Source organism: Chenopodium quinoa, unplaced genomic scaffold, assembly GCF_001683475.1.
Source record: "Chenopodium quinoa cultivar QQ74 unplaced genomic scaffold, ASM168347v1, whole genome shotgun sequence".
In the NCBI taxonomy this organism is placed as follows: domain Eukaryota; kingdom Viridiplantae; phylum Streptophyta; class Magnoliopsida; order Caryophyllales; family Amaranthaceae; genus Chenopodium; species Chenopodium quinoa.
The window spans coordinates 6,617,750-6,631,862 of NW_018744304.1; the positions used below are offsets into that span (position 1 = coordinate 6,617,750).

The following is a 14,113-nucleotide window of genomic DNA, read 5'->3' on the forward strand; positions in this document are numbered from 1 at the left end:
AAACAATTCATGCTTCATTTAAAAAGACAAAAACAACAAATAATACAAAAGTAACAACCTACATTGCCAATAACAATAGCGATAACAAATGTAATTGAATAGGAAAAATACAACTAACTAAATTCAAATCAATAAAATCGAAAAAATTGCAATCAAATCAAAAAATACAAATACATAAATCAATTGGATGGAAGAAATTGCAATCAAACCATAAATTTAAACTAGATAAAAAATCAAAATAATCAAAATAAAAATACAACTATAAGAAAATGGAGAAAATAAATCTATAAAATTGACTCCATGGAATTGAGCTCGAAATCTCCATGGAAGAAGAGAGAGGGGAAAAAAACAATGGAGAAAGAAGATGAAATCAGTGAAAACAAGGAGAGAGAAAATGAAATTGATGAAAAGAGGAGAGAGAAAATGAAGCAATTTGGTTATGTAAAAATATTTACATACTTGCTTGATTAGAATGTAAAGAAAGAGGAAAAAAAAACCAGCAAAAGATGTCACTAGATGATGAAATGACGTAATATAGAAGTGGGGGGGGGGTGTAGGGGAAACTGCATACACTAGAGTCTAGGGAAAAATTTGTATTCGGACCCAACTTAATCGATCCGGTCTTCGGTTTTTGAAATTCTATTTTCGGTTTTCGGTCCGGTCCGGTCTTGGACCGATGAACAACCCTAGCCATGGGTGATGGGTCATTACATATGAGATTAATCACTGGTTTACATTTAATTTATGACTCTATTTATCTTCTCGCTACCAAATTTGTTATTCAAATTGTCACTCACTACATATTACGGAGTATTGTTTTGTTTAGAAATAAAATAAAGTATGACATAGTTTGGTAGTAAGACGTATGACTATAGAACATAGTTTGGTGGTCATTCACCTCATTTTCACTTATTTTTATTTAAGGAAAAATAAGTTCAATTAAGTTTAGACAATATAAGTTCATAAAAAATAAGTTATAAGAGATGATACAGGATACTCAAGTTCAAATTAGAACTAAAATAAATTCTAATATGTTTTAATAGGTTTAGATAAGACCTTTTTCTCTTTCCCTCATTTTTGCTGATTTGAAATAATTTTGGAGCAATAACGCAGACAAAAAAGAGAATTCTTCTTCATATGAGATACATATATATAAAAAATCAGCATTAAGTATTGGGGGAAAAAAACTAAACGAAAACACTAACTTTTATATATGTGGTTAGTTACGCAGTGTGGCCAACCAACATGGAGCTACTCAGTTAGTGTTAAATAAGTTACTTTATTACGGTTATATGCTACTTAGTAATATAAGAGTTACTTTGTTAGTATCGTAGGGGTTATTTTATTATTTAAGGGATAATTAATAAGTATAATAAGGGGTTTATGTGTCAGTGTAATAAGAGTTACTCCGTTTTTTTACAAGCAACTATACAACATTACGTATGGGCCAACCATACAAAAAACGTGTTAGAAAAAAAAACTTCGTATCACCCAAAAAATACATGGGAGTGGAAAAGTATTAAAGTAGTAGTGATAAAGTTGGGCCAACTGGCCAAACTCGCTTGCCTTGTCCGATTTTGGGCTAGCATTTTTGGCTCAAATCTTAGTCCGATCCGGCCCGACGTAACATAGTAGCCCATCCCTAACGGGAACATAAAAAAAAAAAAAAATTACAGCAATTAGTATTACATGCACTATGGAACCATTTTTTTTTGTTTTCACCATTGAATTTTGATATTCTCTTTTTTTTTCCACCTCTAAAAAAAAATTTATGAGGGGGTAAAAGGTGTGGTTACTGTGCAGTTACTACACAATTGCAAAAAAATGGGATTATTGGGATTGTTTAGGTGTTGTTAGGAAGGGGGTGTAGGAATAGATAGCTACACTAGAGTCTAGGGGTATATAATTAGGGTCCGAACTAAATCGGACCAAAAAAACCGACAAGAGTCAATTCTATAAAAATCACTTCCGTCCAAAACCGGTTTTTTATAGGATTTTGGAGCAGATCGAATCAAAGACTGAAAAAATGAATTTCACAACCCGAAAACCAGACCAACTAATTCATGGAATCCAATTATAGTTTATCTTTAATTTGTGTGTCAATTCAAGGAATCCAATTGTAATTGCATCACAATAATTGAAAAACAAATTCGACAAGAGAATGACTATGTCACTGGGGTTAAATTTCGATTTTTTTTTTTTTTTTAAATTTCAATTTTTTTTAAAATCGAAATTGTATCATGCTCTTGAAATTTAACCCCAGTGACACAGTCATTCTTTACTTACTTAGGTTTGACTTCAATTTATGGAAGTATCATGCTCTTTAGGCGTGAGAAATTACTGGTATGCTCAGTCTTACAAAGTTTTGTATTGACTTATTTTATACAATATTTTGTATCAAATCCCGTCTATATCATTGTTAGATCCTTTATTTATACTAAGGACTTGTTCTCTTTAGCTTAATTTCAGTTATTAAGGCGTGAGAAATTACTGATTGCATAGATCCTTGTATGCAGGTATTAAGGCATTCCAGTATACATCCATCACAAGTGTGACGCTATTTGACTGCTGGACTATAGTTTGGGTGATGATTTTGACATGGGCTTTACTAGGGACAAGATACACTGTATGGCAGTACATTGGAGCTGCAACATGTGTAGTTGGCCTTTGCTTCGCTCTCCTCTCTGATGCTGGGATTGGCGGTGGAGGTTGTAAGTGTTTCTTTATATCATGAAATGTTTTTGTCGGTTTTTACTTTTGCAGTTTTGCCTATTGCCTATGACAAATTGACAACCCTTAGAGTAATCAACACTTCCTTTGGTTCATTGTAGAAAACTGCAGTATATGATTCAGAAGCCTCTCAGCTTGCAATTTAATTTGTTCTCTCAAGTTCCTTTTGACATTGTAATTATCAAATATCGGTTATGAACATTAGATATTCTTTCATGCATTCAGCTAACATAAGCAAATACAATGTCAGAGAGCATGTCTTAACTAACCATCCCGCTATTTAGATGTTTTGCTCATCATAGTATGTAGTTATAGCAACTAGCAATAACGGCAAATCAATGGTCTACTGTTGTATCTATAAGTCGGTCTGCTGCATGTAATCTTTGTTAAAATGCCAAAGACTGAGGCTGATTTAGCTTTACATTCCTCGTTGATTTTTTCAGGTGGATCTAGACCTCTTTTTGGTGATTTTCTTGTAACAGTTGCAACTCTGTTTTATGCATTGAGTAATGTTGGTGAGGTAAGTTGTTTAAAATTATCTTTCTGTACTGGTTCAAATGTATTCCTTTTGTTCTGCACTACATATTCATCATACTCTAACATCAAGTATCTCGAACTATAAAACAATGAAACTACATTACTTAAAATGTTTCAGTCTGGCCTAAATACAATTTGATCTCAGTCATATTTCTGCAACTGTTAGCACAATGTTTGCTCGTCTTCTTTTCTCTAACGTACTTAAAAACCTGTATACAGGAGTTCTGTGTCAAACAGAAAGACATTGTTGAAGTTATTTCAATGCTTGGTGTCTTTGGAATGCTGGTGAGCATATGTCAGATGTATCCTTGTATAGCTGCTATATACCTGTTTATTAGTTTTCAAGATTCAAGCATCACTGCACGTTGCATAGCGATAACTCTCTAGAAATTGTTTCAATCCATAACTTTTTATCAGTATACTATTTGAAAGGCACAATTTGGAAGCAATTGAGTGGTCTACGGATATTGTAAGTATAAGATTTTAGCAAAGATACTCGATCAGTTCTGGCATTCCCTGAAATGGCTCCTCTGAAATGGTAGAATGACTGATTTTAATTTATTTCAGATACTAGTATTTGCTGGATTTGCAGTAGGAACTTGTTTATTCTACAGCCTTGTTCCTTTAATTTTTAAGGTAGGGCGCGTTTAACCTTCCTATATAATTACATGTGTATTGATTCTGTTCAACTCTGATTCTTTCTAAGATCAAGTTAATTACTGCTTTTTGGTGAGGAGAATTGTTCATTCTGCTTTTGACGTGTATGCGTACCTTCGTGTGTAGCTAAGTGGAGCTACATTGTTCAATCTATCTATACTTACATCTGATATGTGGGCAGTTGTCATCCGCATACTATTTTATCACGAGGAGGTACTAATTTAACCCTTATTATCCTCTATATACAAGTTCATGCATGATTAATTCTAAATTTTAAAACTTTATGATGTATTAGACCTGTAATTCTTGAATTGAAGTGCTGATGTGATAAGAGAACATTTTTCTGTATGTACAGGTTAATTGGCTATTTTATGTTTCTTTCGCAATCGTGGTTGTGGGACTAGTCATCTACTGCAAAACGTACACACTGATATCACTCAAGCATCTTCTTTTCTGTTGTCTAAATTTTATAATGTAATTGCGGTCCATGTTTATTTCCCATCCGTGATCTAAAAAATTGAGTATGGATGCTAACTATTTGCTAATTTTCGCAGTGAGAACAAATCCAAACCAATAGAAGCTGATATGGATGGGCATTCGAGTATACAATATGAAGTTCTTGGTGAAGAAAGCATAGTGTCAAGAGACGGTTCATTTAGAGCATGAGAGGTGGAAAATGAATCTAAAGGGCCTTAACCAAGCTGTAGTACCCTACTGAGTATACATTACTTCTTGTCCATGTTCATTACATAATACATATGTTGTGACTATATTGTTTTTTTTTTTAAACAAACTTAGCTCAACTTATTAACAAACTAAATGCTGACTCGGATAAGTGGTTATTTATAACAACTTTGCTGACTCAGCTGAACTTTGTTCATAGCCTGTAAATTGTTGCTGGACCTTGAGTTGGGCTTGACGTTGTTTTATTGCAAAAGCTGATCCACCAGTATCAACCATTTTTAATTTTTGGTGTTCCACTCGGTTCACCTTTAGGGCTTATTCGGAACCGTGGCTCAATTTTGAGTGTTTAAGTTTTAGTCCCCAAAACGAAAGGGAAGCTTTAACCACTTGAGCTATCCCTCGCTCTCAGAGAGTATTGTTTATTCGCCTTTTGAAACTAGTGTACAAAAGATAATGAGTTAGCGTTGAAAGAATATTAAGTTATAATGGATTAGCTTTTAAGGAATACATTAAGTTGATATTAGTTCATTTCAAAATAAGTAAAATAAAGTTGACTTAGTTGAGCAATATATTTACTCTGTAAATCATATGATATTTGTTGGGTTAGTGTGACCCAAATTCCATAGTCCAACTCATTATATGTCTTATGGTTTCTCAAAATTTCTAGAAAATTCTAAAATAATGGAGAAATTGATGGAGAATGGTGGAGGAATATAGAAGCAATGAATGCTTAAGAAAATTCTAGATTTATGTGGACAATTTCAAGAGCTTGTGTGTAGAAAATTCCACACACTTCCTCCAACTCCTTACATCACCTATAAATATAAGGTGTTGGACATCATTTGGAGCATGTTTCCACCTACATATCCTCCAATACTCCGATACCCTCATACACTCTATGAGTGTCTCTCTATGCTTAGTGAGAATTTACCTACAAATATCGCTCTCTAAGATATCTATCATGATCGGGGTTTCTACCTACACACAATCTTCCTAATCCACTATCCTTATTTTGTACTACTCCTTTGAGAGTTCCTATAGTGAGAGTTTCTTGTAACACTCAACTTTCAAGGGTTCTTGTACTCTTCTTTTTTTCATTTAGTGGATTTATTTTCAATGCTCGTCGTTCGTAGGTTTTTTGATAATTTTTCCCATGTTAAATATTGTGTGTCCATTTCTTTCTACTTATCTTGCCTTTATCTTTATTCTAATTATTTTTTCAATATATAACCAATTATTCACTCACCAACTATTGATAATTTTCTTCTAATTTGCTTCCATTATTCACTCACCAACTGATATGAAATAACCAAAGAAAACAAGAAAAAGGGGGAATGTTCAAGTAACAACAATATCAAATCAACAAAACAAGATAAACCTATCTCAACAATCACCAACATATATGAAATAGGGGTTCTTAATCAAAGCTAACACAAAGTAAAGCTAGGATTAAGGTGTAACCACATAGATTACAAGGTAGCAATCACAAAGAAAGCAAATAATCACAAAGATTATGAGTAAAGAGAAAAAGTTTCATTGATTACAAAATCAAGCAAAAAGTTCATCAAAAATAGCTGATTGAAAACAGGAAAAGGGTTGGCCGAACACTGGGTAAGTTCGGTTGGACTGCTGGGTAGGTTCGGACCGAACTAAGGCGGGGTAGGTTCGGTCGAACTTCCTTGCCCTTGGTTCGGCTAAACTTTTGGTGTTCGACTCCTCCTGCAAAAATGGTGAAATCTGATTTGAAAATACCTTGGAGGTTCGGTCGGACTCACCTCGGTTCGGTCGAACTTCCCTGCTCCTCGTGACTGCCTGAACAACTCAATTTCAAAAATTCATAACTTCTTTGTTTCTTTCTCAAATTTGGCATGTGACCTGTCGTTGGAAAGCTCTTGAACTCTACTTTCATCTTCAACTTGAATAACCTAAAAATTCATTGTAACGAAAGAGATATGGCGGAATGAAGTGGTTGCATCATATATTGATAAGCTAATTCAATTCCCTCTCATCATTGTTCTCATTCTTTATTTTTAATTATCAATTGTAAAATCAAGACACAAGCATTAATTTTATTAAACTAATTCATGTCATAACATAGAGAATTTATCCAAAAAGTAGATTGGATCCATAAATGCCACCAAATGGATCATATAGTCGCACAACTCGTAGTTTTCAATGATGCTCCCGCATCACCAACCCTAATAGCAGCAATGATATCCACCAAACAGCAAAACCAATGAAATCAACTTGCAGGTCGTGCCGTGAATTTTTTTTTGAAAACAAGAACGGGCATGGCACAAACCCGGTGGACGACACGATCACTCGGCCCGTGGCACGACCCATAGCACGACACGCGGCCCGCCAGGCACAGCCCGACCCTTGCAAAGTTATTGTACAATTTTTGTATTATCGAACCCCATATTTTGTATAATAAAATAAGCTATAAAATTAAGTTATTCACCAATTATTGTACGATTTTTAATTATCATTATAAATTATTGTATTATCTATTTATTGTACCGGCATATAATAACATAAGTTATTCATCAATTTTTAAGTTATCGGCTTATCGCACTCGTAAATTTTTTTGCTTTTTGCTAAATAATACGGAGTAATATAATAATACAAAAACATAAGCATAAATTAATAAAAGTATTCAAATATACTCATTTTCAAAGTTGTTAAAAAAATATATATCAATTTTTTAAAAATTAAATTATGGAAAAACCGGGGCAGCCTGCTACCCGGCCCGCCAGGCACGTGGGCCGTGTTGTGTCGTAGGCTGGATGTGCCAAAAGGTGGCACGACACGGCACGACCCTCCATAAAGCAGGCATGGCACGACCCGCGATAGCTCGGCACGTCACGATGTCCACCTTTACTTATGGGGTGTTTGATAGGAGGGATGGGATTAAGTGGGATAAGGACGTGGGATAATAAGGTGGAATTAATAGATTGGACAAGGATAAAAATAGTGTATTCCATTTTTTGGTATGAGTTGAGATTAAATTAAAATAACTAATAAAAATTCAAAATTACCCTCACTATCCTTTCATAACTCTTTTCTTCTTTCTCTTTCATTAAGGGTAGAAATGTCTTTTACCCATTAAATTTAATCCCCATCTCTTATATCACCCCCTTAGTTATTAATTTGGAGAGAAATATTATTCCCCTTCTAACCCCCCTCCTAATCTCCATCCCCCTAAACAAACAAAAGACTTCTTATATCCCTCCTCTTTTATCCTATCGTCCCTCTTCTATCCCTCTAGCCAAACACCTTCATATTTCACTAAAATGTTAATTAAAATTAACTATGGTTAGATTTATTAAAGAAAAAAACACTAAAAAATCAACCACCAACCATCTACCTCCACCACCTCCTTCACGGAAACCCTAACCTTACTAGCTCACCTAAGCCACGACAAAGGGCTAGGTTCTTAGAGGAGAGAGAAGGAGGGAGGTATTCAGGGTAGAATGGGTTTGAGCGGAGGGGAGAGAGAGGGGGGGAAGGTCATGGGTTGTGGTTTGAGGAGGAACGCCACGGTTTGAAAGCCGTGATGGTGGTTGTAGTTTGGGAAAACGGTGACGAATTAACGACTGGTGGTGTTGGTCACGCCTGTCGCTGCAATTTGATCCTGGGAGCAGGGGAATGGTGTATGCGGTTTGGAGGTTGGTGGTGACTACAAAGTTGGTGGTTGTTGCGATGGTGATGCCAGGAGGTTGCAATTATTGTTGAAGGTAGAACGGTGTGCTTGCTACCATTGCAGTTTAATACGGAAAACAGGGCAATGTGATGTGGTGTTTGCGTCATAGAGGTGGCGTAGGAGGAAGAGGAGAGAGAAGGAGGGTCATGGGCGGGGTTTTGGGTTGGCGGTGGTCAGGTGGAGCTGAGGTAGCGTTGCTGGAAAGGGAGATGTGGCTGGGCAAGTGGGGAAGGTGGTGGTAGATGTGGCTGCATTCGTGGTTGGATTAAATTTTTTAGTTTTGTAATTTTTTTTTTAAAAATATAAAATAAAATTTAACCATAGTTAATGTTAATTAATTATTTAATGAAATAAGGTTATAAGTGCATGGGCTAAAGTTCTAGAAGAAGATCATTTTGTATATTTGATTTTTGAGAAGATTATCATGTGTGCGTAGCAGAAGTTGGGGATTACCATTGAGAATTTCCCAAAAATAAACTATTACTTTGTAATCCAGTGAATTGTCAAATTTTAATATTATCATTAATCATTATGTTATGTCACATTGTCACTAAATTAGTACTTGTGCATAGGGGTGTCTATTTTGTTTTCAAGTTTGGATTTAGGTTAAATCCAATCCGATCCGAAATAAAATTTGGTTTTTGATTATTAAATCCAATCCGATCCGAATTTCTCATTAATCCAATCCGAATTAAAATTCGATTATTTGGTTTCAATCCGAAAATTCGAATTAAAATACATTGTAAGTTTGTAGGGACTAAAGTGATTATAAAAATAAAAATGCAGTTATAAAAAGCTTTGTCTTAAATACATAGTTGTACATGATTAATACATATATTAAAAACATAATTTTACATAATTTATATGATGTAATTATTAACATAATTTTGCATGATTAATACATAAAGTGTCCTGATTTGTAATACCATGATTTCATATTTCGATTAATTCGGTTTTTTTTTGGATCCAAACAAGGTCAATCCAATCCGAAAATCCAAATTTTAAAAAAAAATTCAATCCGATCCGATCCGATTTAAAGTTTAGATCTGACCCTTATTAACAATTTGGTTGGATTAGATTAGATTTCGGTTTTTATCCAAATAATGGACACCCCTTACTAGTTGTGCATTGCAAGATTTTAAACATGCGAGCAATTTAAAATTTTTCTATAGCTAAAGACTTGAAGGTTAATAGAAAAAATATACTACCTCCGTTTTTTTAGTTGACACGTTTTGATTTTAGCACTATTCACATACTCCCCTTTGACCGTGTTATGTGCTTTATACATAATGCAAAATATAGTCATGTGGGATCTTGTTAGTTTCTTCATGATATATATTTTTTCAAAATATCAAATTTTCATAATTTTTGTTTATCGGTAACCAAATATATAAATGGTTGAAGTTGTGCATTGACAATGTGAATAAAGAAACGTATTAACTAAAAAGAAACGATGGAAAAGTATATACTCTGCATATATATATATATATATTAAGTATTATTCTTCCAAAAAGAAAAAAATAATAATGAAGTAAGCAAAATGAAATGAAAGTGTTTGGAAAATTATTGCAACATGCCCATGGAATACTTCTTAGAGTACTAACTAAAACTGTAATCCCCCATGATTTTGTAATTATAATAATTATATTTTATTATTAATTATATGATTATTTTACGATAATTGTATAATTTTATAAATATTTCGAAAATAATAAATTAGTTTTAAGCTATTTAGCCACTACTAACTATTGACAATAATCCTTTTACCTATACAAACTAAGAGCCTAGTCCAAGTTACCTCAAAGCCCAACCTTACACCACATGTTTTTTTTAAGCTTTGGTATATATTTGGGCCTAAACAAGTTATCCTAATTATATTTGGATTAGGATACCCTCAAACCCAATTCTTATTAATCATACCCACCTTATTTTCCCCACACTTCTCCTCCTTCTCACGTAAGAAAAAAAAAAAGAAAACTCACTCCTTGCTTCCTCCCTCTTCACGACATTCAGCAAGAAGAAAAAAAAAAACCCTTCGAAGCTGCACCGTTGCCCAGCCACCAGCATCGCCGCGCCACCGCCTGACCGCCACCCCTCTGACCGCCGCGCCGCCCAGCAGCCGACCACCTCCCTGCAGTTCGCCTTCCTCCCTTCTCCTTCCCCCTCTTTCTCTTCCTCTTATTTCTTGTTATTTTGATTAAAGATTCAATTTTTTATTTGTTTTCAATTATAAAATTATTGTTATTAGGCCTTAATAGTATGTATAAATTACAAAAGATTATAAATTTATGGATTTTGTATGTCTAAATTATTAAATAAAATTTCAGATTATGTATTTTGCATATTTTAGGGTTTAAAACGTTGATTTTTCATGTTTTAAGGCTTGATTATGTGTTAAACAAACTATCTAATCATACTATGTTTAAATTACATTAAAATATAATTATCTTAATCATAAATAAATTTTCAGATTTATTGAAGTTTCAATTTTATGAACAAGTAGGGTTAATTTCGTGTTTTTATGTTTCTAATAAACCTACAAAATAATCATTGTGAGTATTTTGTGATTGAAAAAGCTTTGAACTTTATATTCTAACTTTAAAAATAATTTTCAGATTTCATACCTTTTATTTTGAAGCCTCTAATTTCATTGAATTGATATATTCTTGGGTTTTTAACACACTAACTTGCTATATAATGACTAATTCAAGTAATTATGCTTAAGGGGTTATTTTATATATTTAAAACAAAATTCCAGATTTATTTACCCACTTTAAAGTTGCTGTAATTTGATATAAAACACTATATTTTCATAATTCTAACATGTAAACTTAAAGTTGGGATGTTATATTACTAACTTTAATTTTTGGGGACAATCTAAAGACTTTATTTTGGTGATTTAAGAGGTTTTAAAGTAGTTTAGTATTGCTGTAATTTTAATTGCTCTGGTATTGATTTATTCCTAATTGTTTGGTTTAAGAGAGGACTTTGTAGAAGGAGACTTCTAGTTTTAAAGTGGCCAACCGGATTGTTTACACAAGGTACATACAAGATACGAAACCTTACTTGTAGGTGCATGTTTAAGGACGGATCGAGAACTTAGTATCATGTATAGGATTGACTGGGTTAAATTGTCTGGTTATACATTGTGAATTTCAAATGATGTGCACTAGCTTATAATGCAAGTATTATTTGTGCTTTAATTATGCAAGGTGCGCTTAAAGGCAAAGGTATGTGATTGGTGTAAAGATCAAATTATTACTCGTTCATGATTATGTAAACAGGATGAGTAAAGGAGAAATTCAAGTCTTGTAAGACGAGGTTAAAGTTTTGGGGTGCCTTATGCACTCAAGGTGTTTATACACCGAGCTAGTAATGGAATAATTAATAAATGTTGTTTGTCACTAATAAATTAAGAATCTAAATTAAGAAATTGCCATGTTTGATTGAATTGCTTTTGGGATGTTTGTATTGATATGTATAAGAGTCATCACTAAGTCTAAACCTGTAAATCACGTAAAGTGCAAGATGGATGAGCAATAAAACTCTGGAATGGTGTACATCTGGAGTAATGACAACCAGGGGTTGGGGTACATGGGGTATTAGCCGTGTACTTTTATCGAGGCCGTCTGATCTACGAGCCTCTTCTTTCTAATATTATTTTTCTAAAACTAGGAGTTAGGTGAGATCTCATACTAACTACGGTCACGGAGTCGCGCCCGTGGTCGTTGGATGTTTATTGATGTTTCCGAAAGGAGGCATGGGGTTTTTCTTTATTGATGTTCCAAATGGGACATGGGTTGGACAACCTTGTCTATTGCTAAATCCAATGAAATAAATAAACGAGTCAGTTAATATTAATTAGTGAGGTCTTAATAAATTTGATAATCGAGCCGTGAATTGAGTCTATATTTAATGATGCTTGTACTTGAATATTAGTAGCATGTTAGGTATTTTCTCAATTTGTTTTTGCAGCTTGTATGTACTCAGCTTTGCTGACTGCGTGCTTTTGTGTGTGTCTTTCTTTGGTCATGGCCTTCGCCTTTCAATGACCCTGTGACGATCCAATTTTTACACTTGTAATATTGGGGAGCAGAATTGATAGGCGTGTCGTGTACCTAACAAAAATAACCTAACAAGACCACTACTATGTAGACGGGCAAATAAGGGTCGGATCCCAAGAGACTATGGTTCAACTAATTAAATAGACTCAAATAAATACTAAGCGAGTAACCAATCAATATCAATAGATCAAAACTAGAACAATATTAACTAATAAGCAATAAATAATAATAATATGAAATTAATCAAGAACTAAAAACATCTAAGATTAAGTATCCCCACTAATATGAATCAATGCAATAGAACAATCCCTTTCCCTCAATTAAATCAATAGATATTCCACAGGACAGATGCTCCCTAAAACAACACTAAGAGTTTCTTTCGATCAACTAATAGCTTCCCTAACATGCAATCATACCTATTTTCATGGAATCATGCATATTAAAGACATTGAAAACGGCATCCTATAAGTCCTAGCAAGAACAATTAGCTATTTTCATGCATAAAAGCTCCAACTTTTAATTAGGGTTCTAATATCAATTAAGAATCAACTTTCGTTGTAAACCTAATCACATTCAATAATACTATTTCTAGTTAATCATTGATAATAAAAACCAACCCTAACAAAGAGGAATTATAAATTAATTAAACTGGGAATTGGGAAATTAAATAACACATTAGTCCATATTAGGGTTCAACCTAACCCTATATTATGAAACTACTCACACATGATAATAGAAATAACAAGACAAGTAATTAAAGAAAACATAATAACAATAATAAAATAAGAGAATTGAGAAAAGAAATCAATACTTGGAATTAATTATGAAATCTTGAATCTTGAAAGTAGAACCCTAGAAAATAATCCTCAAGAACGTAATACTAAAAAGCTCTAAAATAATGTATGTAAAAGTGTTAGATAAAAGACTATCTAAAACCTATTTATATGCTAGGAAAATAATAGCCGTCTTTACATAAGATTAGGACTCCTAATATCCCAAAAATTGGGCTAAATTCGTTGGTAAATAAGTGGCCGCAACTGAGCTGCGGTACAAGGCTGCGAGCCGCAGTGTGGCTGCGGAGTAGGCTGCCAGCCTTGTGTTTCTTGCTCCCTTGAAGTGCGCCGCAAGCAAGCTGTGGTAAATCGTGGTGAGCCGCAATCAAGCTGTGGATTAGGCTGCTGTGAAGCTTCGTGGATGCTAGAAACGCTCCATATGAAGATTATCTCGCGTCCGAGTTGAATTCCACACAAATTGAGCCCTATTCCTATAAAAACAAAAACAAACAAACCGAGAAGAGCAATATAGAAATAGGAAGAATAATAACTCTAAAAGATTAGGAAAATGAAGAAAACACAATCAAATATGACCAAATATCACATATAAATCATGTATAATATCGTGTTATCAAGAATAACCACAGGTTCTTACACATGCAGCATTCATCAGAGTTGTGGGATCTTGAGTAGAGAGTTGGTTGTTTCCATATTATTTATTTTGCAAAGTTTGAATTTATTTTAATTCAATTTTAGTTGACACTAATTCTTTTGGGTTTGAATTTATTGGAACTCTGAATTTAATCACTTACTACTTTTATTGGGTTTTGAATAAGGGCCTTAATGGTTCCAACTTGTAATACTTATTTTGATTTAATTCCTTTGTTTTGAGGTTTATTTTAAACTGTTTTGGTTTTCCGCTGCAAATTTCTGAGATAGCCTTAACGTTTGAACACGTGGCGGTA

At 33.8% G+C, this 14,113-nt stretch overlaps 1 protein-coding gene across 1 annotated transcript; it reads left to right on the forward strand.

Annotated features, from left to right (window-relative positions):
* The first annotated feature begins 3,121 nt into the window (after positions 1 to 3,121).
* Positions 3,122 to 4,866, forward strand: LOC110695864 (solute carrier family 35 member F2-like). Its single transcript, XM_021873089.1, has 7 exons — positions 3,122 to 3,250; positions 3,487 to 3,569; positions 3,685 to 3,736; positions 3,835 to 3,903; positions 4,051 to 4,137; positions 4,280 to 4,344; positions 4,479 to 4,866. Exons 1-7 carry the CDS (start codon positions 3,122 to 3,124, stop codon positions 4,588 to 4,590), a joined length of 597 nt encoding a protein of 198 aa, XP_021728781.1. The 3' UTR covers positions 4,591 to 4,866.
* The last annotated feature ends 9,247 nt before the right edge of the window (positions 4,867 to 14,113 follow it).

What these genes read in the sequence shown, in the direction of transcription:
- LOC110695864 (XM_021873089.1), top strand. Translation starts at nt 3,122, where the DNA reads ATGCCAAAGACTGAGGCTGATTTAGCTTTACATTCCTCGTTGATTTTT. An exon ending in CATTGAGTAATGTTGGTGAG is followed by an intron (nt 3,251 to 3,486) that starts GTAAGTTGTTTA and finishes ACCTGTATACAG; the next exon opens with GAGTTCTGTGTCAAACAGAA. An exon ending in TTGAGTGGTCTACGGATATT is followed by an intron (nt 3,737 to 3,834) that starts GTAAGTATAAGA and finishes AATTTATTTCAG; the next exon opens with ATACTAGTATTTGCTGGATT.